We start from the raw sequence: 27,448 nt of genomic DNA, 5'->3' as shown, positions 1-27,448 counted from the left end.
CTTAATATATGCAATATGAATACAATCGTAGTTGTTCTTTTTAAAGGATAAAGTTAATAGGTAAGAAAAGGGGTATTATATTGGGTAGAAAAGGTTGGATTTAGGTGGACCTAAATGAGGAAGAGAGAGTAGTAGTATCGAGGAGGTCATCTCGCGTTGGTGTCGGTTTATTAATTCGCTTCGTAGACCCAATTAAGACGGAGTCTCACGTCCTGCCGGTAATTATCATAGTAACGGCGTCGTTGCTAGCAGCAGCACATCACCGAACCCGCAGCACTCATGGCTCCTCGCTCCCGTGGCATTAATTAGTACAATCTCCGTACGTGCTTCGTTGCCAACGTTGCCCCGGAGATATCTACCTTCTCTCTCTCTCTCTCTCTCTCTCTCTCTCTCATACTCTATCTATCTACCTTATATACCTATAGGAAGGAGCATAGCTAGCACAAATCACGAGAAAAGGCGAGTATCTCACCTACGACAAACTAAGAAATAAAGAAAGATTAAGCAGACGCGGATTTGTATCATAGAAGTCGAATGGGCCAGACCGAACTAGCAATGCGAGATCGAGTCGCGCCTCCGCTCGTTAATTTGCATATTGCGATAAACTCGAGTTAATGTAAAAAAGAAACGAACAGTTTAAAACGAGCTCAAACTAACTTTGGACGAGTTACCGTATTTTGCGTAATTCTATTTCTATTTTCTATACTTCAAATTAAGATCGTGACTTTGATCTATACCCTAGGTCCGGTTTATGTTTCAGTTATCTTACCGTATCGTAATTAAACAAAGTTTATATATGATAAATTGAAAAATTAAATAAAACAATTATTTAAGTTGACGATAATAAAGTTAAATTGTACAGATTAATCGATAATTCTTTTGAGAAAGAATTCGATCGTCCTATCTCCGATCGGAGTTGGTAAGCAAACGAATCGGCGATCTGTCACGTAGACGTTTAGGAATCCATGGATCCTCGCAGAACTGGTAGCCGAACAACGTTCGATGAATCTCAATAAGATCTCTTTCTTTGATCTTCTTTTCTAATGTTTGCGATACGTGGTGGTATACTACGTGTAATTGATATATCCATATAGGTAGTCAAGTATCCTGACAGAGAAAGTAAAAGAAAGAAGCACCTATGATCTTTTCTCTGACTAGTGGTGTTGGTGCTGCTGGTTCTGCTGTTGGTGCTCAGCTTGTCCTGGTCGTCGCCATTGCTACTGTCCCGCGGCGGCGGATCGATCTGTATTCATAGGTCGTACAGCATAAAATACACTCGGCATGTCCATGAATCAGATAACTGTCACGGCTCCTTCGTCGATGTCTCAATCAAGAGATCGTTCCTTCTTCTTCTTCTTCTTCTTCTTCTTCTTCTTCTCTCTTTCAACTACTCCTCTTCCTTCTTTTCTTCCTTTTCCTACATCGACCTTTTCTTTTCATCCTAAAACCTTCCTCATCTCCTCCTTTCTCCCTTTCTGTCTTTCCACGTGACTTTATTTATCGTCATAATCCCACCATACGATAGCTCGATGAGAGCAGAGAAAACTCGAGCTTCGTTGATTCGACACGCCAACCAACCCGTTCTACGACGTTACTTTTTTTTATTTATCATTCCCCGCGTGGGGGTACACTTTACTTTCACACGCGAATAGATATACGAATTTCTATATACATGTTTCAAATGTATTCTTGGGAACGTAAGAAAATGCGAAACGAATGACTTTATTCGCACCTTCGCCTACGCTCAATTCACTAAGAGGGAATGTCTGTTCAACATAAACCAGCAAAATCGTTTTCATTTATTATTCTGTTTTATATATGAATTAATATTTGCACACATTCCATTTGGTTGGTTCTTTCATCGTCAAACATTGCAATATGATAAACAGAATATCTGACTAGCAAAGAGATCTAATTATTCTAATTCATTTCAAATTTTACATAAATGCATTGCATTTTATTGGGTTGGCAACTAAGTCATTGCTGATTTTAAAAGTCCACCTATTGACAAAATCCGCAATTGTTTACTTGCCAACCCAATACTTGGTTTAATTATTATAAATTACTTTGTTAAATGATCATATAAGAAATGTAAAATTATGAATGATGGTAAAACGATAGAAGATTAACAAGCAAAGTGTAACTAACACATATCTAAGTAGCAAGTACCGAAAGGTAAACGGTACTGTGCACGCGTCGTACTAAATTATCCTCCGTCGCCCGGCTCATTTGTAAGACAAACTCCTACAAAGTATGTCTATCTCTCTCTCTTTCTCTCTATCTCTTCGTCTGGTACTCATTCTCTTGGTCGCGAGTTCTTCATCTCGCCTCATCTCGCCCACAATCGGCGATTAATCTTCCGGTTAAGCAGATTCCCGGATTAAGCGGCGCAGATGCGTCGAGATGGCTCTTCTTCTCTCCCTTTCCCTTTCCCTTTCTCTTTCTCTCTCTATCTCTCTCTTTTTACTATTATATCTTAGCAGGGAGATTCTCGAGCGAAATCGAGCGAGACGATATCGTACGACACGAACAACGACGAACAGAACGAACACACAGGACAGTCAGATGAGGAAGATGAGAAGGAGGAGGAGCAGGAGGAAGGGGGTTGGAAGAAGTAGGTGGAGGAGGGTGCAGCTTCGTCGTCGTCGTCGTCGTCGTCGTCGTTCTTGCATTTCATCGCCAAAAATAGTTTCGGGAATCGTCGAAGAACGAACGAAAGAGAGAGATGCATGCTGTATCCTCTCGAATAGGGGGAGGAGAGTCAAGCCAGAATGCGTGTTTTGGTGCAACGACCTCGAGATTCCAAGATTGAGGGAAAACATTCGTCGATCCTCATTTTGAATTTCCAATAGGTTCGAAGATTCAAAGCGTTTGGGAGAATAGATCGATTTAATCTGTAAATGATTTGATAATTCGTGTTGATTTCGAATTGATAGAAAAGTTTGTAAGGATATATGTATATGAAAGTATTTTCTGAAAATTTTCCCAAGTCATTTTTGATGAAACTTAATACTTTCTCATCGTCACAAAAAGGTATATCAAGTTTCGAACAATTATATCGACTAGGGAGATGCATAGTACTTAGCAAACAGATAACCTGCACCGAGTCAAGATATAGAGTTCGATATCGTAAGATCTCGTGACCGTGAAAAGCGATACTCCAAGAGAGAAATAGGAGGAGAGGTGAAGGAGGAGGTTAACACAGGATACTGTCCCCCTTCCCTTTCACGAATGTACACATCTATCTGTGTATCTGTGACGTAGGGGTGGAAAGACCGAGTTGGCAAATAAATGTCTCCCTGTCATTTTCTCGTCTTGAAGAAGAAGAAGAAGAAGAGTAGAACGTAGCTCGAAATGCCGAAGAAGTGGAACGATGAGACGAGAAAGATGGAGGTGAAAAAGGAGAGAGAAATAGAAGAAGAAATAGGATGAGGAGGAGGTGGAAAAGAGTAGTCGACGGTCCTCTCGCTTCTTCGACGGAGGATGGAATAAGGAGGAGTTTATTTTCGGCGGCCATATGCGCGTGTTATTTCGACGTTGCATGCTGGTCACCCTAAATAGAGCCAGCAGAAGCCTCGCCTTCGAGGAAGACATTTTCGCTTGACGCGCGTTAGCTTGCGCGCGCAAGATCATCGGCGTGCCTCGATTTATCGCGTGGCATCCTCTTTTTGTTTCTTTCTTTCTTTCGTGGGGTCGACGATCGAACCAAACCATACTCCAGTATTTCCAACGAGATGACTATCGATTCTTTGCGAGATTCTTGTGCTATTCATCTTCATTTCCCTTTTACGTGATTTCTCGAATTTCGTTTTTAACATGTCATAAATCTTTTCGACAAGTTTTAGAAACGTCCTTAACTTAAGGACGTCTTCCCTTTAGTCGTAGGACTTGTAGCATCTCTCTCTGTATCTATCTCTCTATCTCTCGTTTTTCGGAATGACGAGTAGCACGATGGGTCGAGGAGTTCTGGAAATAGGCTCGGCTTATTCTCGATCCCGTTCGCTAAGTATAGCCGAGACATTTCGAAGAAAGAAACGAAAGAAGCGTCATGAAGCGTTATAAGCCCTGCCTCCAACCAACCAACATGTTCAACTTGGTCTCTCGTCATTTCCTGATCCATGATGATAATGATATTAAATAGAGGTATTAATATAGAAGCAGAACAAAAAAAGAACAGAAAACTAGTCACTTTGTTTTCTTCCCTTCTTCCTTTTAATCCTCCCTTAGTCATTCAACATCTTTTACTCACATTTCACGGACTCGGCGTAAACGTATAATTGGCCGCACTTAAATCTCTATAAAGCGACAGTAAAAATGGTGCGTGAGGTGCATAAATCAAGTTGAGGACGATATGGCTTCTCTCAGCTACCACTCTCTCTCTCTCTCTCTCTCTCTCTCTTTCTCTCCAATCGTTGTTGTTGCCTTTCCAACTCGATACGCATCCTCGTAAACGTAACCTACTCGTGCTTAGTGCACGCGCCAATGAACATTCATAGGATTGCAACCCGGTGAGGAGTTACGTGCACTTTACTGACGATTTTTTTTTTTTTTAAGTATTCCCTAAGACACACCTGAAGTTTTACTGTTCCCTTTTTTTATTCTCAGGGTAGATACAACGTGTATTTAATTAGCTAATCTACTTGGATTAATCCCTATATAATTATTTAAGTGTGGGACGTTGATGCAAACGACTTATGGGTTGGGTTGATCCTGAAATAACTAAATTGTGTTTAAATTATTTGTATTCTTTTTAAATAACAGCTAAAGTTGTTGAACTTGGTAACCTGATACCAACTTCGTTAAAACGATAAATTCTCAAATATTAATAGAGTATCGATTTTCATATAAATTCGTGTATTAAAATGAAACGTATATGTTTTTCGTAACTTTTTAATTATAATTCCATTCTCCCTGGCTACCTCTTCTCTCCACACCTTTCTTTTAGTTCTGAGGACAATGATACGGTACATATACATATATTATTTCGATAGTACGTTTGTTGGTTGGCGTTAGCGAGAGAGGCCGGTGACAGTTTTGAAATCGGGCATTACAGCGATGACAATCGTCGAATAAATGAGATAAACCCTCTTTACCGGTACGTCTATGCTCGTATACGGTGCCGCACGATACGGTCTGTACGCTACATTAACCCGATTCGTCGAGTAAATTAACTGCAATCAGAGGGACGCTCCCACTAACCATTCCGTTATTCCGCTGGCCAGTCGCATCGCTCGTTCCAAGCACTCTCTCTCTCTCTCTCTCTCTCTTTCTCTTTGTCTCTTTGTCTCTTTCTCTCGTGTTCACTAGTTACATCGCAGACCGTTCTATCCATTTTCTACTCCGGGACTACTACTCGCCATTACGGAGCCACCATCGAAGGACCGGAGACAACGATGTAGCCACGTTTTTGTTCTCTCCTCGAAAGATCTTTCCCTCTCTCTCTCTCCCTCTTTCTCTCGATTTTGCTTCTTGTCCGGCGAATGAAAACAAGCGACTTTAGCAAAGAAGATCGCTAAAGAAGAAGAAGAAGACGTCGCCGGGAGGTCCTGGATGCTCTTCTGTTACTTGAGATCAACCGAGAAGATAGTAATTGTTTTCTCGAGGTTGTTACTGTTTGTGTTCCCCTCTTTCTACGGATAAATTGCATCGGTACACTACGGTGTACCTGTTGTCTAGAAAATTTTTCTCACAAAATTACTTTTCCTTAGATAGAAAAATAATTACAATCCCTAATGCAACCAAAAGAAATAAAAAAAAATGATCAAAACGTTTGAACTACGATTTTAGAATCGATTGAAATTTTCTCCACCCCCCTAAAGTAAAGTAAAAAAAAGAGAGAGAGAGAGAGAGAGAGAGAGAGAAGAGACGCGTCGTATTCCAGGAGCGATTTCCATCGATCTCCCGTCGTTCCGGTCCGTCCATTCCTACGACGGACAAATTTTTCGTCCCTCCAGCTTCCCTTCGGTCCGTACGTCGAATTCAAAGTTAATCTCGGGCAGGAGAACGATCTTTTGAAAGGTTACTGGTATTGGTGGTGTTGGTGCTGGTGGTGGTCACGGTGTGGTGATGCCATCGATGGAGGGGAGGAAGGGAGGACACGGAGGCACCCCCGGGCGACCTGTCATCCTGAACCCCCTGAGAGAAGCGTGCTAACCCTGATCTCTCTGTTACGATAGAACCTCTCCGTAGAGCCTTGGGCACTACGATAAAGCTCGGTCATTTATAATCCGTCGGCGTAAGTAGCGTAACGCGCGTTTTTCTTTTTTTCAAACGATTTCGTATTAGAAAAAATACTAAAATCCTACAAATCATAAGGATGTTTCTTTTCTTTCAAAATTTCATCTTATTTTAGTATATTAGAATGTTTGACAATTTTTATATTTTTTCATTCGTACGCATTCCAAAAAACTTGTTATTTTGAACACCATCTCTTTGATTTCTTACAGAGTTTTCGTGAAAGCGTGACCCATAAGTCGTCTTAATGTTCTTCATTACGATGGTCCCTAGTGACCGAGAGTCACGTGCAATTAAAAAGCTAAGATTGATAAATGACGGGGAATTAATGCGTTGTGAACGGGGGGATTTTATATGAAGGAAGGGTCGTTGTAATAGTCGTCGTAGTAGTCGTAGTCATCGTTGTTGTTGTTAGAAGGATCCTGGAGTCTCCGTATATATCTATGTATGTGTGCACCAAGCAAAAGGGGAAACCGGAATATTGCGGGTGGCTTAATGGTGTTTGTATGCATGGGAACTGTCGTTCGAAATGGAGGCAAAGCTAGTTATCGCCCATGGTATACATTCATACCCCCTCTCTTTCTCCCATCGAAAATCGCGAACGTGGCTTAAAATCATTCTCGTATTTTTATATTTAGGCCTTGGTAGATCGATTCGTTTTGAATTATATTAGTTTGTAGTTTCTTTTATTTGTGTTTATATCAGTTATTACTCAAGGTGAGTTTATGACTTTATGAAAGGACAGTCGGTGTTTAGATGTTATAAGAAACGGATCGTTCGTCTTAAACGTGCGTGTTTAAAATAAATTCTTCATTGTTCTCTTATTTTTGATGTGTTTTATATTTGTTTATATTTGAAATTTTGTTACAGGTGACGCGAGCAACGCGAGTATCGGTAGCGGCGAGGGCACGGGCGAGGAAGACGATGATTCTTCGGGTAAGAAGAATCAGAAGAAGAGAGGAATCTTCCCGAAAGTTGCGACCAACATTCTCAGGGCGTGGCTGTTTCAACACCTAACGGTAAGTCTCTTTTAATTTTACTCCCTTTACGTTTGTCTTTCATTTCTAGAAACCTCAACGACTACGACGACAACGACGACGACATTCTTCTTTAGCAAGATGTCAACGTACCGACGATAATAACAATGTTTCACTGTTTCTACTTTTCGTCGTCTTCATTAACACCTATCGTTTTATCTTTTTGCTTTTCCTTTTTTTTTTACTTACGTTGTCATCGCAAACTAATCACGACGAATTAGCAGGCATAAATAAGCTCGTATACAATGAGTCACAAAAATATTCTTACTCGTAGTCACTGTAAATTTCAGTTAAATTTTATGCAGAAATTTATTTGAGTCTTATTTATATCTTTCAGATTTTTATTAATTTTATATTGGAGAGAAACATTTTATTATATTACGTAAATTATACTTATATTGGTCTTGCAATATTCTTACTTGGAGTAAATATAAAACAATTCAATTATTTTTAACAATATTTATAAATTTATTAAGTAACAAATTTAATATACTTAAAATATATTTCTTATCTGTTTAAGAATTTAGAAGCAGCAATCAATTATTTAATATCTATAGTAATAGTACGAATACTCTTGTGACACACTGTAAATATTTTGTAAAGAATTTTCGTATAAAATGAGAAAAAGATAAAGTGAAAGAATAGAAGAAAGAAAAAGTAAGAGAAAAGAAAACTTAAGTGGAAAGAAACGAGCTTGAGCAAAGAGTAATCTCCTAATGCCCGGATAAGGAACGTCGATTCTAGTTGGGGTTGTTCCATCGTCTAATGATTTACGGGTAATCCGAGCTGCAAAAAGCGTACACTACGATTAAGAGGGGGAGAAGGAAAAATGAAAGACAATTGCGTGAACGTTTTCTCGAAGCTAGAACGACACCTTCTTTTTTTTTTCTTCTCGTCATAGTATTCCGTCTATCTCTGTCTATCTTTGAAACGTTCCTATCCGGACACCCCATAGATTTCGGGTATGATCAAGTTACCTTGCGAGAGCGGTAATCATATTGCAGCTCGGTTAATGCCATTACCGCACGAGGGTAGGAGGCGTAGGGGTGGCTTGGCAGACACCCTCGAAAGCACCCTATATATGCACCACCTTTCCTCTCTCTCTCTCTCTCTCTCTCTCTCTCTCTCACTCAGTCACCCTCCGAGACTCCTGCGACCCCCGCAACGCACAACCTGTATTGGATATGACGGCGTGGATAGTGGGTTCACGGTTTAATGCATATACGCTGTTTGCACGATGACGATATCGCCCTCGTGAAAAGACGAGCAGCAGCTCGTTGCTACTGGTGGCATAACGCGAGCACTGGTTGCGATCACTGCTGTTGCTGTTGCTGTTGCTGTTGCTGCTGCTATTGGTGCTACTTCGGTTCTCTCGGTTAATCGCGTCGCCGAGAGCTTTCGCGTTGTTAACGGCTTCCGAATGGCAGGATGGTCCAAGTTAAAAGGATTTTAGTGTAGTAAGCCATGCCCTGCATCGGGACTCTCTCTCGATGTACGCGTTTCAAAGTGTCCCTAGACGTGGTGTGCCTTCCTTTATCCTTTCAACGATAGACACCATTCGATATTGTACTCTTTTCATCTCTAACTATATATCTTCATTTGAAAAGGATGATTGTTCTTTACCGTTTCACGTTTCTTCGTTTAAGTAGTTCGAGTATCATCGATTTTATGATTACGTGTTTGGCAAAGCACTCTACTCTACTCTAAGATACTTTGGGATACGTTTTTCATTATGCTCGACTCACCAACGACTCATTCATCTCGCTGTTTATTACGAACGATTAAACGTTATTCTAAATTTATATTTCCAAACCCTTCTTAATCAGAACTTTTTTACTCTTCGTTTTCCATTTTTTGTTATGCTCTCTTCTCTTGAAAAGTTTTAACTTGAGTTATATGCGTATTTCCGCTTGGCTTAGAATATTATACGAAGTAGGATAAAGTGCACGCGATCGAAGGAACAACTATCATCAAGAAATTCCGTTTCACTGATCGAAAGTGAACGTTACTTGTAACTAAACGTTTTATATTAATGCGGAACGTTAACGAAAGTAGATTACTCGAGAGAAAACGAGGAAGTTGTTAGTAGATAAGCGAAGAAGAAGAAGAAGAAGAAGGAGAAGAAATAAGAAGAAAAAAATATGACCGATAATTTGAATAATGAGTTACAGTGAATCAATATGTTCGGATATTCGCTAAAAGTCGTTGTACACACATAAACGTTCCGTGTATTCGTTGGAGCATGAAAACTACTAGCTTGATTAACTTTCTAAGCTCTTTCAAGAATTACATTGCTTTTCTAGCGTGATCGGAATCATCGGAGCGATAATTATTAGCTTCGAAAAATGAATTTGTATCGTGACAGTAACAAGCTACGTTTCCTCCTCCTTTTAATCCTATGTATATATGTCTATCTATATATAGAAGTACTATATATACTAGAAATGTATTACATATGTACATATGTATGTAAGTAACTTTGTGACTCGTTCGCACTCGTGAACGTCTTTTATAGGCTCCCTCTACTCTACGACGAGTAGTTTGCTTGTCATTTTGAAAGCTATCCGATGAGGAGAAGCATCCTTCGCAGTAAAACGTTGGTCCAACCAACCAACGTAGCAAGCAACCAACGTAGCAAGCAAGCAACTCCGCGACAACGTTCTCTAAGTTTAATTAGACGGAAGAGGAGCATATATCATGCTTGACTCGATGTCTCGTGCTGCTTCTCTTACCCTAGTCCTTTCCAAAATCGTATTTACCGACTTTAACCGATCATCGTCGAATTGTGTAATGGTTTTCTTTTTCTACCTTGATCAATTACCGATAATTATATAATTGTACGTGTTATTATTTTCTTACACCTTCTCTTAACTTTTTTCTAGAATCAACAGCTCATAGTTTTCCTTTTTTTTTTTTTTAGACAGGTTACTTCATCCGTTTTATTAACTGTACTCACGTTGCTTGACTTTAGTAATCCAACGTGGTAAGATCATTGACCGATAATTATCTAAGTAGATGTTGAAATTATCTTAAGTTTAAATTTACGATTGACTTTTTGAAAAGTCTTAGAAAATCCATAAAAAAGAGGAAAAAAAGACGTAGAGAATAGTTCCTGTTTTAACCGGGTATTCGTTGGAATCTTTAAGAGAGAAGAAGAAAACTGCACATTCATTTCTGAGCAATAACAATTACCCGCGGGGTGCAGGAGGCCGCGAGCAATAAACCAAAGCCCCGAGGGGGTTGCGAGCCGTAGCTGGAAAGAATAAAGATTGAAGATGGAGTCGACATATATAATCCATTTTAATTTACTCGGGAGATATATCCGTCTAGCTTGCAGTTTCCTGCGACTTTGCTCCTCCTTCCGCCACCTCCTTCCGTTCTTCCATTTTCTACCTCCTCCTCCTCCTCCTCCTCCTCTTCCTTCTTCTTCTTTCTCTTTCTGTTACTCCATATACCCAGCCGTTCCTCCCAACTACCAACAAGCTCCTGCTCTTCTTATATCAATGGAAACATTCTACGAAATTACATTTGCCAGTTCTGTGCTCTATGCTACTTCGTTTCACATATATCGGGTGGCAAATACAGAAACCTCTCCGGGCGATAAAACTGACTTTTCCATGAAATACGATTTATTTGTTGCTTTACCAATTCTTTATTTTCTACCTTTTACCCTCTTTTTCTTTCTATTTTTATTTTACTTTCTTTCTCGTTTATCATATATCATAGCAGAATAGGATTGCTGCTACTTGGAATAGTTAAAGTTACTTTTGCAAACCTAACAAAAATATCCATTTAATTAGCTTTTTTAAAAGATACTTTAATAGGTTAAAATTAATGAAAAGAATGAGATGGAAATTAGGATTACACCCGGTATAAGGTTGCGAACACAGAGGCGGTTTCAGGCGGAGCGTATATTCTACATTGTCGTGTAACGGGAGAACGGAGTGCAGTCGAGGCAATCAATAAGCTATCTAAGGTAGGTAAGGCTGCCGATACAAACCACAAACCGGCAATACCATTACCGGGCCGCGGAGAGGAAGGAATAAGGCGGGCCAACAGTGGTTCAAGAGTAAAAGAGAAAAAGAGAGAGAGAGATAGTCGGAGTCGTGCACATTGAGATCGATAATGAAATGCGTTTCATTCAATGGGCTCAACACGTTCGGCCTATCTCTTCGCGATCTTTAATTCATCCATATTAGTCTTGGGCAATATTTAATTCGATCAACGATTAACGATGAAATTTTTCCCTTTAACCCAATCGTACATGATTAATATTGCTATAAAGGAAAGAAAGAATTTTTTTTTACCTGTTAACACGTTACCTTATTTATCATCCTTTTCATCTGTCTTTCTTTGTCTCCGTTTTCCATTATCTCATCGAGACGATAACGGTGTAGTACTCGCCGCATCCTTACGTGGGAAAAAAAAAAGGAAAAGATCGAGAATCAAGAGAAAGAGAGGACACGCGTGCTTGCGGGAGAGGGAGCCCTCTCTCACAGAAAGACCGAGAGGGATATCTTAAACAATTTGCATAGACAATCATAGCGGCAGTTTTTTCGGCCGTAAAGGGGCTCTCTCTACGGTACTCAACGTCGACTGTTTTGCCCTCTCCGGTACCACTAGCGGAACGTTTTATGCCGCCATAACCGTAGCGCGGCATGGCCCACTTAGATCTCCTATCTCGGTCCCGTCCTCGTCCTTTGCCACCATGCAGCAGCAACAGCAGCCGCATACAACAAAACTGATATCTATTGTCCGTTTAACGCACCAAACTAACCATTATCCACCTGTTTCCGGTGGCACGACTCAACACAAGCAAAGTTCACAGGTCAAGGTCTTTGCAAAAGACCTGGACCATTTGCGAATACTCATCCAACTTGACTTTCCTTTATTGCACGATCAGGATTTCTCAGCTCGTGGACAATACTTGTACGTTTTGGTAAGATAACCGGCTCCCGTAGTCGACACGACACGCCCGTTGTCACCCTATCGGCTTCGAAGGACGTGGAAGAGACGTTTGCATACATCGACCGGCAGTTTTCCGCTCGAACAAATCCTCATGCCAAGCGCGTTTCTTTCTCGTGGGAAGTCAATGTTCGACCCACCCTCTCTCTCTCTCTCTCATCCTTTTCCTTTGGTTCTCGCACACACGCGATACACCCTTTTTCCCGCGCGCCCAACCAAACCTTTCTCCTTATTCCCCGTTTTTGTTTTTTATTCTCAGTTACGACGTGACGCTCGCTCACTCTCTCTTTCTCTATTTCTCTTGCCAGCCTCCATACAGGGATATTTATCGCGCTGTATCCTTTCATTCCGTTTATTTCGAAAAATATGTTCCGTTGGTAAACGATAATATCGATTCTTTGCCGTATTTATCTCTCGTACGATTCAACGAACGTGTCACTGATACTTCTTCAGATATACATACATTTGATTTTTTCTTTTTTATCTACATAAATATAATATCTTATATTTAATCTTTAATTTTGCAACATACCAATATGTGAAATGTATAGAAAAATATTTGTGGACAATCGACAATCTATCGATCGTGATTTCGATATAGTTTTATTCTTTTCTCTTTCTCATTGGTTTTCTTTCTCTCTTCTATCGGAGTCCGAGGGTGGAGCTGGAAATGGCGAGTGCCGGTATCGCAGAGCCCGTGGGCAGCGGCCACCCTCACCGTCGTCCTCTCACCGACAGCCCTCTTCCCTCCCTTTGACCAAGGAGGAAACGTAGCCGAGGTGATGGAGGGGTCAAGCCAGACGACGTAATTTCCTCTCCTGGGAATCGCCGGGCTCGCTCGAAGCGACATTTCTGTGTTCCTCCGTCGGTTATCCCTCCTCCTCTTCTCTCTCACTCTCTTCTTCCCTCCTGAACCCTCCTCCCTCGACCTACAACCTTCAACCTCCTCTCAGCCTCGAGGCATGGCAACCCCTTGCTTGCTTCCTCTTGCTCACTGGCGCCGCCTCGGCTCGCATTTGAATATAATACTTGGCCCTCGTCGAGAGTAAGAGCAAAAGAGAGGGAAAGAGAGTGAGAGGAGACTGCGTCTCGGCAACCGAGGCGAACTGTAATTATGTTGATGCGCGCGGCCATTGTTGCGCCCGTTCTGGACGCAAGGCTGAATGCCGAATCTCTCTCCTTTTATCTTCCTCTCCTTCTCTCCTTCTCTCTCTCTCTCTCTTATTCTCTGGGAATCCTTCGAAAGGATACTCTTCTCTCGCCCACGCAGAGATCTTCTCTTGGAAAGAAGCAAAATGGATGTGGGTTTTCTTCGTCTCCTTGGCACGTTTCTCGAATCAAACGATCTTTCTTCTCTCTCTCGTTCTTCTTTTAAATTTCTTTCTAGCATCTAGGGATTTAAGTTAAAGAGTAGGATAATCATTTTATTGAACGAGTACCATGTGTGTACGATTTTTGTATAACCGGACGTAATAAATCTTGGAAAGTAACAAAAAGAATAGTAAATAGGACCAACTATCCAATCTTGCTAGAATTTCGTGAAATGCAGATAGGTATAAGGAAGAAATAAGAGAATAGAAAAGGGTGGATGAGGAGGTGAAGAAGGAGGGAAAAGAAAGAGGAAACTCGGACGTTCGTACGATTAAAAAACGAGCAATATCCTTAAGAGCCGAGTAGATAATTGCAAAAAGTACGGGCACCCACTCACACACACACAAACACACACAGATCCACACCAGCGAATTCTTCTGCGATGGCTGGCGATTCGCAAGAGAGAAAGAGAATAAAAAGAAAAAGAAAGAAAGGTATAGTCGTATCGTTTCTCGCGAGAGAGACTCGACGAATCCTATGGCGAGTCGCCCCCATCTCTGCGTTTAAAGGGAGAGGTGCGCGGCCTCAGGATTAGACTGTCGCCCAGCGACAGAGTAAGCCCCTATTTTTGCGAAATTTATCGCCGTTAATCCCTCACCCTCACCATCTCCCTCTCTTTTTTCTTTTCTTTCTCTCTTTGTTTTTTTTTTTGCTTTTCTTTTTCTATTTTTGAATCTCATCGCATCCTCCTCCTCGTCGTCCTCCTCTCTTTGGAATTCTCTTTCTTTTCTATGTCGATATGGAAAATGATAAAACTCATTCGCACCAGTTTAATGATTCCATCCCCAATCTCTTTTTCTTCCTTTTTTTTTCTCTCTCTCTCTTTCTCTCTTGTATTCTGGAAAGTAGAAGAGCTCCTCGTCGACTGGTAATCCTAGCGGGATTTAAAACATTCGTATCTTGAATATGCATTCATAGGTTTAAAGCAGGATACGTATTATATCCCTTTCGTCCAACCAGAGTAGAGGAATGAATACCAAGGGATGGCAACACTCCTATCATCGCATACTCATACGCGATGAGCCTGGGTATTAACGTCCGGTCACTCATTAGAATTTCTCAGTACCTTTCTCGTTTCTCTTGACTTGAAAATCTCTCACGTTCCTATCCCTTTCATTTATATTTTTCATTTTATATATATATATACAATAAATATCGTTTGACAAATTATAATCATTCAGGATAAATATGGTTAACTCGTATCTAACTAAATCACAATTATCACGTGTTTGAGATTTTCAAGCATGCAGTCGAGAATGTCACAGATTTATGGAGCAAATCTCGTAAATAGGAGCATGATGGGCAAAACGCGTTTTAGTTCATCCAACATACAACTAACTAACCAACCAACCAGCGACGACGACGACGAGGTATCATTCTCTTTAGATTCGAATGACGTTAATGATTCTTCCGCGAATGGCAATCCCATTAAGGTGTGCTTTACCCGCGATTCCCGGTAGACTGCTAAATTCTTTCCTAGGCGTCGTCTAGTCGGAGATAAGAAGAAGTAGAAGTAGAAAAAAGAAAGAAATAAAATAAAAGAATAAAAGAAAGAGAGGAGGGGGGTGCGGGTATTTGAAAGATGAGGTACGAGAAGCTTAACGAAGGAGAAAGAAGTACTTTGATGACACGAAGAAAGAAAGAAAAAAAAATTCAAGAAAAATAGCTTCTTCCTTGGAGATCGTCCTGGACACGATCCTGTCCACCGAACATACACACTCATGTATGTATGTGTAGAATGAGGGAGGAGAGGATATCAGTGGCACCCCATTAAGGAGAGTGCTGGACATCCAGACACGATGTACACCGGCTTGGCATTAGAGGCTATCGTACTTCCCTCTGTATTATGCGTATGCGTTGCTACGATGTTTAGTGTACGTGTGTGTTAGTACCTGTGCATACGTTGCTACGAGTAACATGTAGAAGGCATCAATACTTGATGTCTCGACTCCTCGCTCTCCGCTTTCATCTGCCTCTTCCTCTTTTTTTTTGTTTTTCTTTTTCTCTTTCGGCCCTTTTCCTATCGGCTCCCCGCAGCAATAGGGTAACGCTCCTACGGATAGGATACGGCTCGAGGATTATATTATTCACAATACATTAAACACTTTTACAGTGGCCGCAGAATGATTCGTCGCGATACGTTGGAAACTGGTTCAAGGGAATTTTCGGTCAACCGGCAATGAGATACGATATGTTACTTTGCTTCCTTATGTTGTCTACCCTTTGTTTTCTTTTTATATTTCATGAGAGTCAAGATTTTAAATATGAAATTGCTTTGGTTTTATGTTGAACTACTTTAACTCGTCCATGAATATTTTATCTGAACCATTCGATATGCGATTTAATATTAGAACGTATTTCCGACAGCGTTGATTTTATAATAGGAATATTGGTGAAGAGACAGAGACAAGAGGAAGAGTATGCTTTTTTGATGATATTTCGGTCCTATTCTTTCCTTTTCCCCAACGTGGACGAGCGGTTCCGATAATCGTGCATTATTAATATCGCAACGCGCGTTTACACGTCGACACTAATTAGCATACCTATCGCGAACAAAAGATAGGCCAACGGGAATTTTGCGCCATGAAACTAACACACACACACAAGCAATATATATATACACCCACTATCACTGGCGGTACTTGATATACGCGTGAAACAAAACAGCGGAACGCGTATTCTAAACGAATTATTTACAGCCGAGTAGCGAACGATCGAGAACCGCAAGCGGAAACAGGCGGGTAACGTGCTTGTTAAACTTTCGGATGGAGATATATTTGGTATTCTCGTTAATTAACAAAGCATTGATTAATATCGTATATAAAATAATGAAAATGTTTTTTTTTTTTTTTCAAAAATCAGTGATAGAGAAGATAGGATGATCATCATAAAGTATGTAGTAATAGTAGTAGTAGTATCTTTGGTCTCCTTATTATGTTAATCTTCCATCCACCTACCGCGATATTTTTTTCTCAGGTAAACCATGTGGAAGGGACACGCGTGCACGTTCTGAGGTACTCGTATTTCGATTTTTGCGGCTCCTTTGGTATCCTTTTGCTCTCTCTCCGTGTGTATGTAAGTGTGTGTGTCTCTCTTCTTTCGTACGGTAACGAAGTAGCGAGGCGAACGAACCGGCAAGGCGATTCGCTACGCGCGTCTCTTCGCGCTTCTCCGTGCATCCTCCTTTTATCGGATTGGAAGTCTGCTGCGAGAGACGAGTCGAGAAGAGAAGAGAAGAGAAAAGAGAGAAAGAGAGTCGCCGACCGAACGAAGCTTAGAGTGGATCCGGATTTCACGGTCTTCACAGACGGTATCGTTCCCCGTCTCTTACTCCTCCTCCTCCTCCTCCTTCTTCTTCTTCTTCTTCTTCTTCTTCTTCATCTCCTCCTTTTCCAAGCTCGTCCTTTTGCTTATTTCTTTGTCCTTACATGGCGACTTCCGAGCGGACCGACTATCCCTTCGTGTTCTTCTCATCTTGACTCTTCTATCTCTCACGACGATGCGTAAACTGCAAGTAAAGAAAAGAGTATTCTCCCCCTTTCCCACCCCCTCAACTATATACCTTCTTCGACGAGAGTAATTTTGTCTCTCTAAGACGATCGAATCTTCTATTTCTATATATATAAGGAAAGCAATTCCCTTCACCTTGCTGTTCAATCGTTGAATCTTTTCCACGAGAGGTAGTACGGAAAAGCTTACAAATACCTGCGGTTTTCTGTTGTTTACTATAATAGGCTAGCAACATTAATCACCGAGCATTCGTTACAATTCGAAATAGTACTAGTCCTCTCTCTTTTAGCTAAGGAATTGAGACGTTAACCGTCATTTCCGACTTACCAATTCCACTTGGATGAATTTTAAACGCAATCTACTTAAGTTCCGTTACATGCATAAATACATGGAATTTTTCCTTTGAATATTATCATCTTCTTCCATTAGCGTATTAGTTTCTTCTATATGAACTATGATCGGGGAAAAGGGAGAAAAAAAAGATAGGGAACAAGGAAACCTTTTGAAAATCCTAATAAAATATACGACGAAGGATTCTCTTGGTTGGTGAACGTCAAAACAACGTCTTTCTCTCTTTTTCTTCATCTCTTAGATTCATCGGAGAATCCACGAAATGGGTAGAAACCAGCACGAGTAGAACTAGCATCACCTACTCTTCTCTCAACCCTCTGTGCACGCTCGCGACCTCGACCATCCTTTAATTCAGGCTGACAGGTGAACCACCTTCTCTCCTTACCCCTCTCCCCACGATTCCTACCACCTACGCTATCCCTCGGGGTAAGATAGATCCGTTCCTGGGATTTCCTACGGGATCCGAAGGATCTTATATCACGGTCGACCATCTCTATATAAGCAATCCCACTCTCTCTTTCTCTCTCACACACACACACACACATATATATATTCTCAAACTACTATCTCTCTTCCACTTCGTCTTTGGCTCATCCGAATCGCCTATAGCAGTGGCACTCGATCTGCTGGGAATTCAGAAACGTTTCTTCTCTACCAGCTAACGTGACGGAATTACGTGTCTGTCTTTATTTTTTCTTCTCTTTTTCATATTATTTTTTTTTCGAATAGTTTAAAAAGAATCTTTTGAAATTCATAATAAGATAGTAATCATTCGATAAGATGATAGGTTTCTTTCTTGTAAGTAATGTAGTACATCATTGGTTTGGAAAAATAAATCATATAAAGAGGATATTCAATGAAAATTTAACTTCCCGAACGATCTAATATCTCTTGAGTAGATATTATTGTAGATAGATGTATATATATATATATGTATATTTACGTAAGAGGCGGCGTCTCATGCAAGGTCTCTTGCGTAATAATTAGTATCGAAGAATTCTAATGGCAGGGAGAGGCCATTAATTAAAATACGAGCAACGGGGACCCTAGATTGTACTGTAATCGTCAAACCTCTCTCTCTCTCTCTTTCTCTTGTACACGCACAAGTCTCTGTTCACACCAAATTAACGCCCGGCCATAATGGATATATAATTCTGACGTAGCTACTTAAAGCAGCCTTCCGTATAGAACGTAACGTGTTACGTAAATAGCGTAAGCCGAGATATTGCGTTACGGCATTTACAGGTAGAGGAGAACCTAACGATGGGTGTCGTTCGACAAAATTACCGTTTAATTAGGTATCGCATTGAAATTTGTTGATGAGAGAAGAAAGAGCGAGAATATGAGAAACAAAAAAAAACCAAAATAATAAAAACAAGAAGAACGGGGAGAATGTGTGTACGGTCGGACGAAAGGATAAAACGTCCCAGCGTATTAATAAAAGGGGAATACAAAAATAAACGAAAATAAAATAAAAGGTAAAGAAGGATGGGAGAACGAAAAATTCCGACTTTCTATCGGCAAGACGTATCTCCGTTGGATAATCAGGATTCATTCGTGTTCGAGGAGGAGTCTCGCTCGAGGGACATCGTGACGGCACGCTCGTTCGAATTCGTTCGTTCATTCGTTCGTTCGTTCGGAATGCCGACGTCAAATTGTATTAATCGTAATATCGCGAGATATGGGCCCGCGTTACGGGGAGATTATATCGGTAGAAAAAAATTCCGCGACGTTGTGCATGCTAATTGGATAAAAATCTTTCTCTCTCACTCTCTTTCGAAATAAAAGTCAAAATCAAAGTCGACTCTCTGTGGAATCGTCGAGCGTGTAGAAAGAACACGACGAAGATAGGGATCGACTTTCGCTCCTTTTGCAAAAGCGTCACTGTAGGTAAACGTACTACTAACGCGTTTACGTACGAGAAATAACGATTTTACAAAGAGCCTATCTCTCGACGTTGGGACCCTTTGCGCCCTTTCTCATTTTTACCTTTTTCCTTTTTCATCGTAGAGTACACGCACGATTATACCAGCGCATTACTCGCCGTACGTGCAACCCTGACGCGTACACACGTTTTAAAACGTAAGAAAAAGAAGAAGTTGAAGTAGAAGTAAGTTCACGTGTATTTGTGCGAGAGAACGCACTTCTTTTACTTTAGTTTGTGCTTCAGAGAGAGGTGGAGAAGGATGAACGCTAGCAAGGAACCATTAGTCATGATTAGGCCGTTGACATTGACGCCGTAGCTTGGACACTCGTAGCTCCGAGGAACTCCGATGGAGTTCCTTTGATAGGCGCGAGCCGTGCCGCTCGTTCGTTCCATCGTTCCACCATCGTTCCACCATCGTTCCTTCTTCATTCCTTACTTCGTTTTCCTTTCCTCTCGTAGTAGTAGTAGTCGTCGTCTTCGTCTTCGTCTTCGTCGTCGTCTTATCTCCTTCCTATCTGCCGGCACGTCACTCGAAGCACTATGATTTAAGAGACGTTTCTTCTCTACCTCTCTCTCTCTCTCTTTCTCTTTCTCTTTCAGGTTGCTTAGATGGAATCGTATCGCTAGAGTTCTCTCCTCGATATGCTAGTACCACTATTTTATCGATCTGAAATCAAGCATACCTACTAAACTATATTTAATTTTAATTATTTATACGTTAGAAAAAATGGAACGATTCGTTTATATATTAAAATGGTAAGAAAATGGCGTTTAATACATAAGAGCAGTGTCACAAGGTAATTGCGAAACCTCCATATAGGTAGATAAAGGTACCAAGAGAACACACGAAGCTTTGGTGTCTTCGTGCTACTACGTCACACCATCTACTGCGAACTGCACCTAACAACCCCTACGACGACGACGACGACGACGACGAGTCTTCTCTCAGTCTCGAAAGCTCCTGAACGGCTTCCACCGGCTCTTCCCATTCCCCTACGAGGAACGAGCAACGAGCAATTTCATTACTGCTTAACGCCTGTCATAAATCTCCGTGAGCGCCCTTCTCTCTTTCCCTTTACCTCCCAACCCTCAACTCCCAACCCCCAACCCTTGTCGTCCACCTACCAAGCCGAGCTTCTACTGCAAGTGAGAGAGAAACAGAGAACTCTCCCTTGTTCCTTTCTCTCTCTCTCTTGCTCGTTTCTTCATTCCTTCGTATCAAACTGCATTTTCCCTCTCTCTCTCTCATTCTCTCTTTTTCTATCTTTTTCTCTCTTGTCAACTCTATTTTTATCTTTTTCTACGTGTTAGCTAGCTACGCGACGAACTTTTCCATCCAGAATTTTTTCTTCTACCTTTTTCGTTCTTTCTTACTTTATTTCACGTATTTTTCTTTCTTTTATCTAGGAGAAACTGTAGGAAAATGTCTGTTGGTAGCAGGTGAATTTTTATCTTTCTATTGGATATTTTTTTTTACACGATTCTAGCGTAGATTTGAAATGTAATATTATATTATGTTTGTGTGTGTGTTGTGTTTTCTCATTTCGATTTGATGAAAAAAGAGTCGCTGATAAATCTTTGATAAATAGAATAAATTTGAGCATTTATCAAAAAGGAAGATGAGATAATCTTATGAGAAAAAGATGAATAGAGAGAATGGAGAGTAATATAAGATTCTTGGAAAGTATAAAGAGTAAGAGTAAGAGAAGCAGAGATAAGGAGAGGGATGGGTGCAATAGGGTGCTCGTATTCCCCAAGCAGCAGCAGCATCAACTTCTACCTCCAACTTAGCTTCTTTCCCCCAACCTTAGCTCGCCCAAACAGACACCGTCTTCTTCTTCTTGAACGGGCGAAATTGTCGTTAGACGCTTCATTTACGCTCGCTCGCTGAAATTCAACGAGCGCGACGTCGGCGCCGCGCTGATAAATCACGCACTCGGCTTTAAACGTTCCACGCCGCGTTTCATCGCTGTCTCTGTTTTCCCCCTTTCTCAAATATTCTCTCTCTTCCTCTCTCTCTCTCTTCATTTCTCGGATTTTATCCACCTCATCTCTCAGTTGGAAAGTGGGTCATGAAAGATGCTCTCGAAGAAAATCGTATCTCATGAAATTTACTGGCTACGTTAATTAACAAACAAAACAATGTTTTTTTTTTATACAAAAGCCCTCTCCCATTTAGATTTGTTAGATGATAATACAAAAAATAAGAGAGTATCAATGATAAGAATAAAATAAAATGAAGAAAAAGATGAACGGAAGCGAGAGAATCGCGTGGTTGTGGTTCGTGGGCAAGGAACAAGAAAGAAGAAACGAGTCCGGTTGAAAAGATTCACTTCTTAAGTCTTTTTCTTTCTCTTTCTCTCTCTCTCTCTCTCTCTCTCTCTGGTAGGATCGGAATGCAGATGGCATTGTCCCGGGGCGCCAATGGGTTTCGCGGTAGAGAGTCGGAGGCGTTGATGAGCCGGCACGGTCCACGGATGTTTTCTACGGTCTTCGAGCTTGAACGGGCCACGAAGTGCCCGCCTCGTTCTCACTCGTAAGAGACAAGCGGAATGTGCCGCGGCGACTTCTCGCAATACGTTGCAAAGGCAAAAACCATCATCCTTGTTCTCGCTAACGCTAAGGAATATCCTTCTCTCTCACTCTTCTCTTTTAGTTTGATCCACGATAGCAAACGGGAACGAGACATGAGTTATCGTCTTCTTCTCAAACTGAACGAACATTCCTTTCGTTTCGACGAAATTGATTAATTTCTGGAAATCCTTAATGACCCTTTTTTTTACCTTGATTGTGTTGATTCTTGAAAGGTGAGATTCTTTTTTTATTTATTTATCGACAGAGTTATTTTCTTCAGCGTGGGAGGATCATCGACGATGCGTTCGAAGGTAGTTCGGCGCGTAATCCGAGACGGTCCGTATAATATTCTTCAGAGCAGAGCCAATGTCGGTGCACCGCGTCCCGTTTCTTGTCTCCTCCTCCTACTCCTCGTTTTTCTCTTGGTTCTTTATTTCTTTCTTTCTTTCTTTTCGTCCTGTGTTTCTCTTTACTTCTTGCCTCTTCGTATAAGATTACACGGGCGCCTTGAGTATGCATCGTGAAGCCGAACTACCTGTTTGGTTTACATTGTTAGAGAGTATCTTACGGTTGAGTTAATCATGCGAGAAGAATCGATCGGGATACGATACAGTGAAATCTGTGGCCAACGGGACTTGTCTTATTTCTCTTCTTACTCATCTATCTATCTTTTTCTTTGTTTTTATTTGCTTTTATTTTCAAGTTCTTTTGATTGTTTTAAAAATAACTCTTTAAAAGATCAGTCCAGCGAAAGAACACTTTGCTAAGTTTATCTTTTTTTATTGTTCACATAAAAGAGTACTTTCCTATCATACTTTTTGGCTTCTAAATACTTTAGACTTGGAAACTCTTATCAGGGAGCGTAAAAGGTTGAAAGTTTTCTAAATGACGTTCGTTTATAATAAAAGGTTGGGGGAGGGGGTGCAGCATTAAATATTGCATAAGAAATGTTAAACAAGCGTATCGGTAACGTACCTGATGAAAGAACAGATAGTGTGTACCTTTTCTATAGAAATACCAGTTCTTTTAACTCTCAACAAAAGAAGTAGGCGAAGAAGAGAACTTTGAAGAGACGACTACTTTCTTTTCTTTCTTTCTTGCGTTTTCACGCTTGGAAACTAATTTCGATCGATCGATCAAGGAATACTCATTTCTTAACACTCACTTCCTTGAAAGGTAAGAAGAAGAAGAAGAAGAAGAAGAAGTCAAGCGATATTCCACGTATCGTCGAAGACGCGCCTCGTAAGATTCTGTTTGGACAAGCAGCCCTTTGTTCGACGATGATACGCTCGGCGAACCCTTTTGTGACTCGCCACGCTTCGAGCACGCGGTATAACGTGGGTGTCTACAGAATTTGACCTTGAAAGATAGCCAAGCTTACGATATACCTTTTCGTCCACTTGACAACGAAAGAAAGAAAGAAATGAAGGAAAAAGAACCCTCCGGATATCAAAAACTGTTTTTCGTCTTAGTGAGTGGGAAGAATGGGAGGAGGAGGGGGAAGGGGAAGGAAAATTCGCCGAACCAAACGAAATACATATCCGTATCCGACCGCAAGCTTCCATTTCCGGTGAGCACCGCACCACGCGCTTACTATATTTCCGAGACATTTATCCTGAGTTTATCCCCAGGACTAGGAGGAGACGGTATCGATTAAGAAACGCGGAAGGACTCGATTCGAAGGGACCACACGAGGAATCTCTTTTCCCATATAGTACCAACAGTCGATAGATATCCTACCATTTGATATCAGAAATTCGAAAGATGGCTTCTCTCAAAGTGACCACCTTTCCTCCCGAATTCGAATGAAATTTCCTCTTCTACCTATCTTACATTTTTAAGATTTGTGAATGTTTTCTCAAACATTTATTCATTCCAATCTAATCGTTCGTATCGATCAAATAAATATTAGAAAAAAAAAAGAAAAAAATAACTGAGAAGATATTTTTCTTTCCAACTAACAAGAAGAGAATGTTAGGAATCGCGTTAATTTTCGGTTTCTCGAGTTGGTTGTTGTCCGCTTGAGAAATCGGATAGGAATCGAGACGACGAGAACGAGGTGGACGACGACAACGAAGACGGGCAAACGGCCAATCAAATTCCATTCGAGCTGAACTCGGTTATCTCCTTCCCCATCTCGATTCTCTCGACGAGTACGAGATAGATAGATCGTTGGAATGTTCCTCGTCGATCCTTGCCTCTTCTTCGATTACCTATCTTTCACAGAAATAATAATAACAATAATAATAATAATAACAGTTAGATCAAGAAAAAAGAAGAAGAAGAAGAAGAAAATGGTGGAGTGGTTTTGAGCTTTTAACGGGTGGCATAACGCGTTAATCCGCGACTCTTTGAGAATTTCTCGCGTTCCCCTCTCGATTCGATTTTAAGAAAGTTCAAGAAAAGAGGAGGAGTGAGCCTTGACGATGGCCGAACGTCGTTTCTTTCTTTACGAGCGGGACTCGCGAAAGTTAATTAAATCCGCCTCGGCGATGAGAGGATTCTTCGTCGGACTACTTCGTAGGACTCTGTTCGTTGAGAACGAGAAGAGAAACGCTAAGCTTCTGATTTATAGACGCTGCGTTAATCTCTGGCCCTCTTTTCTTTGGGATTATTGCGCGGGAGATTACCAAAGAAGTTCTTCTCCTTGCTGGACCCAACATTTATATATTCCCCCATCGTATTCTATCTTTTTTCTTTTCTTACGTTAAATTTCATCGATTATTTCATATCATTATTATCTTTACAAACTTAGAACGATATTATTAAATCTTTTATTTAAATCCATTCCAATTGTACGATTCGAGGGATGTTCTTTTTGTGTTATTTTTTGTTTCTTTTTTTCGTTACGGATAAACGTCAAAACAAGGGTAACGAATCGTCCGTACTATTGGTAGACAGCTGGGACACTAAATTACCAGCCGGTTACCTCGATCTCTTGTAGTACCAGGCATACCGAAAAAAAGAAAAAGTAACTCTCTTCAGTTAAAGTTAAAAGGAGAAAGTACTCGTCGGCTTTGTAAGAAAGAGAAGAAGAAAGGAAGATAAAAAAAGGAATGGAGAATCGGAGTAAGAAATAAGAAAAGAAAGAAGGTTGAATGTCACTTGGATGGGGCCCCGAATCGCCAACCTCGTCGTTCTCGTCGTCGTAGTCGTCGTCGTCGTCGTCGTCGTCGTCGTCGTCGTCGTCGTCGTCGTCGTCGTCGTCGTCGTCGTCGTCGTCGTCGTCGTCGTCGTCGTCGTCGTCGTCGTCGTCTGGTTGTTCGCCGGTGAATCGGCCAAGCTTTTGCGGAAGATAAATTTGAAAAGCGACAGTGCCTAGCTGTGTGCTCCCGCCGCGACACGAGAAGTGGATGTTTTCGAGGGCGTCGCGCGGTGCATTGTTTGCCGTGAGAACCCGTTGCGGAGATGCGCAGAGAGATATTGCCAAAAGAGAGACAGAAACACACACATACACATATAGACACACATAGAGAGAGAACCGAGCCATGGCATCGATCTAGTCGTCGGTTTGGCCGGGGGCGGAGCAGGGACACAGGTGCTTCTCCGTATCTACGGGCTTAGCGTCTCTTGAACCACCACCAAACCACCAACCAGCTCCGGAACCATCTCTGCGAATCAGCCTTGATGCTACCGAACACTAACACTCCTCTGTTGTTCCACATTTCGTTTCCATTTCAATTCAACTACTATCCGTTTGAGTTTTTTTTATTATTCTTTTATAAAATCCCATAATTATTTCATTTTTATTATTATGATTTGAATAGAAATTGTATTAGGAATCTAATCCTTTTTTTTAGGAACTTTTGTATTTATTTCTAAACTTAGGGATATTCCTTTTTCTTTCGTCGTTGTTGTCGTTGTAGTTGTCGTTGTCTTTTCGTGAGCGAGGATCGCGACAATTACGGAACGCCCGAAAGATTTATAGGAACGACGGAACGGGCAAAGGTTGTCGAGCTACGACCAGAAGAAGAAGAAGAAGAATAGAAGGGTGGTAGGGGTGGGGGAAAGAGAGAGAATAGGGACTCCGATGTGGACAGAATTTTCGTTCCCGAAGAGTTGCTCGTGAATAAATTAGAATTCGAGTATCCGCAGTGATGTATAATGTAATGGATACCGACGATGGTAAGCTCACAAGAGAGAGAGAAGGATAGAAAGATGGAATACAAGGAAGAGACGCCGCCGGCGAAACGGTCGGCTCACTCTGATTAATTATTTCGGTTTAAAACAGATACTAACAACCTTCGTCGCGGTCCCAGTGAGTTTCTCGGAAGAAAGAAAACTTCTATCTCTTTCTCTCTCACTATCTTTTCCATTTTTTTTCTTTCTTTCTTTCGAGAGAATATTTGACGCGATTCTACCTAAAGAGATTTCTTTTCTCTTTCTATCCGATCGTTGATGGAACGGTGATGAGAAACGCGTACAGCAGGGACCCTTCCTTCCCAACAGGTTTTCGAGAATCCGATAGAGATCGTACATTTTCTGGTCCCGCATACGTGAACTAGCGAGAACCATCGGAAACCTTTTACTTCTTTTCTTTTTCTTTTTATTCGTTTACCCCTTTCTTTAACGGTGACAAGCTCGTCGATCTCGAGCTCTCGAGGAGAAGCTCAAGCAGATTCCTGTTTCTTCGATCTGGTTCAGGATATCGTTGGCGTGTTCGTGTCATCGGATAATATCTTTGTGAATGTCCACGGGACATCTTTACGATCCTTACATGATTACGATCGTTTCTCGCGTTTGTAACTATGATATCGAAGAAACACGATTCTTTTCTTCAATTTTATTTTATTTTGTATCATTAATTTTCAATTGGCAATCGATCGGTTGATTATTATTTTCGTTGTTTCACCCCTTTCGTATTACAAGTTTACGTCGCATTTATAACTACGCTGATATAAATTCGAGGAGTAATTTAGTAACTAGAAATTAGGTATGCATTGGATATTACAAATCATTCGATTGGTTATATATACAATTTATATATATGTATATATACATATATATATTAATGTCCTGCATTCGATGACTCGAATAATTAATTGCCACGACGCCGGTCAGGGAATGAATTATTTCTTCGGATTTGCGATTACTTTTGAATTACGTGAATTCTAAATGCATCGATGACAATTAATCAACGTTGTTGTTTCATTAAATTCAATTCTACGAAAGAAAAGATTTAATGTGTCACCCCGTTTTTCTATTACCACTACTACTACTACTACTACTACTACTATTATACTATTGCAATTACTATAACAAATACATTTTCAAATCAATACCACTCAATCGTGAAATAGTTCTTCCATCAACTTGTGTCTCGATAAAGTCTTGCATTCATTTTTTCTCCTCACTTATATTTCCCCTATTCACTAGAAAACGGCACCTTTTTTCTCAACGTTCTACCCTAACCTCGGTGCAAGGTTATACTCACTACGACGATATTATTCCTCAGAGGGAGCACAAAAGTGGTGGTGGT

At 40.9% G+C, this 27,448-nt stretch overlaps 1 protein-coding gene across 3 annotated transcripts in view; it reads left to right on the top strand.

Moving 5' to 3' along the window:
• hth (Meis homeobox homothorax) overlaps positions 1–27,448 on the top strand; it is a 359,920-nt gene that overhangs the window by 219,775 nt on the left and 112,697 nt on the right. For all 3 annotated transcript variants that reach the window (XM_089172519.1, XM_089172518.1, XM_089172517.1), the window contains one exon: positions 7,105–7,253. In XM_089172519.1, coding sequence (XP_089028645.1) covers positions 7,105–7,253 — 149 coding nt within the window. The remainder of the gene's footprint in view (positions 1–7,104; positions 7,254–27,448) is intronic.

The sequence above is a fragment of the Polistes dominula genome, unplaced genomic scaffold (assembly GCF_049000335.1).
Source record: "Polistes dominula isolate Pdom_NZ unplaced genomic scaffold, Pdom_raw_medaka contig_74, whole genome shotgun sequence".
NCBI lineage: Eukaryota > Metazoa > Arthropoda > Insecta > Hymenoptera > Vespidae > Polistes > Polistes dominula.
This window is presented reverse-complemented; position numbering and strand designations above follow the sequence as displayed.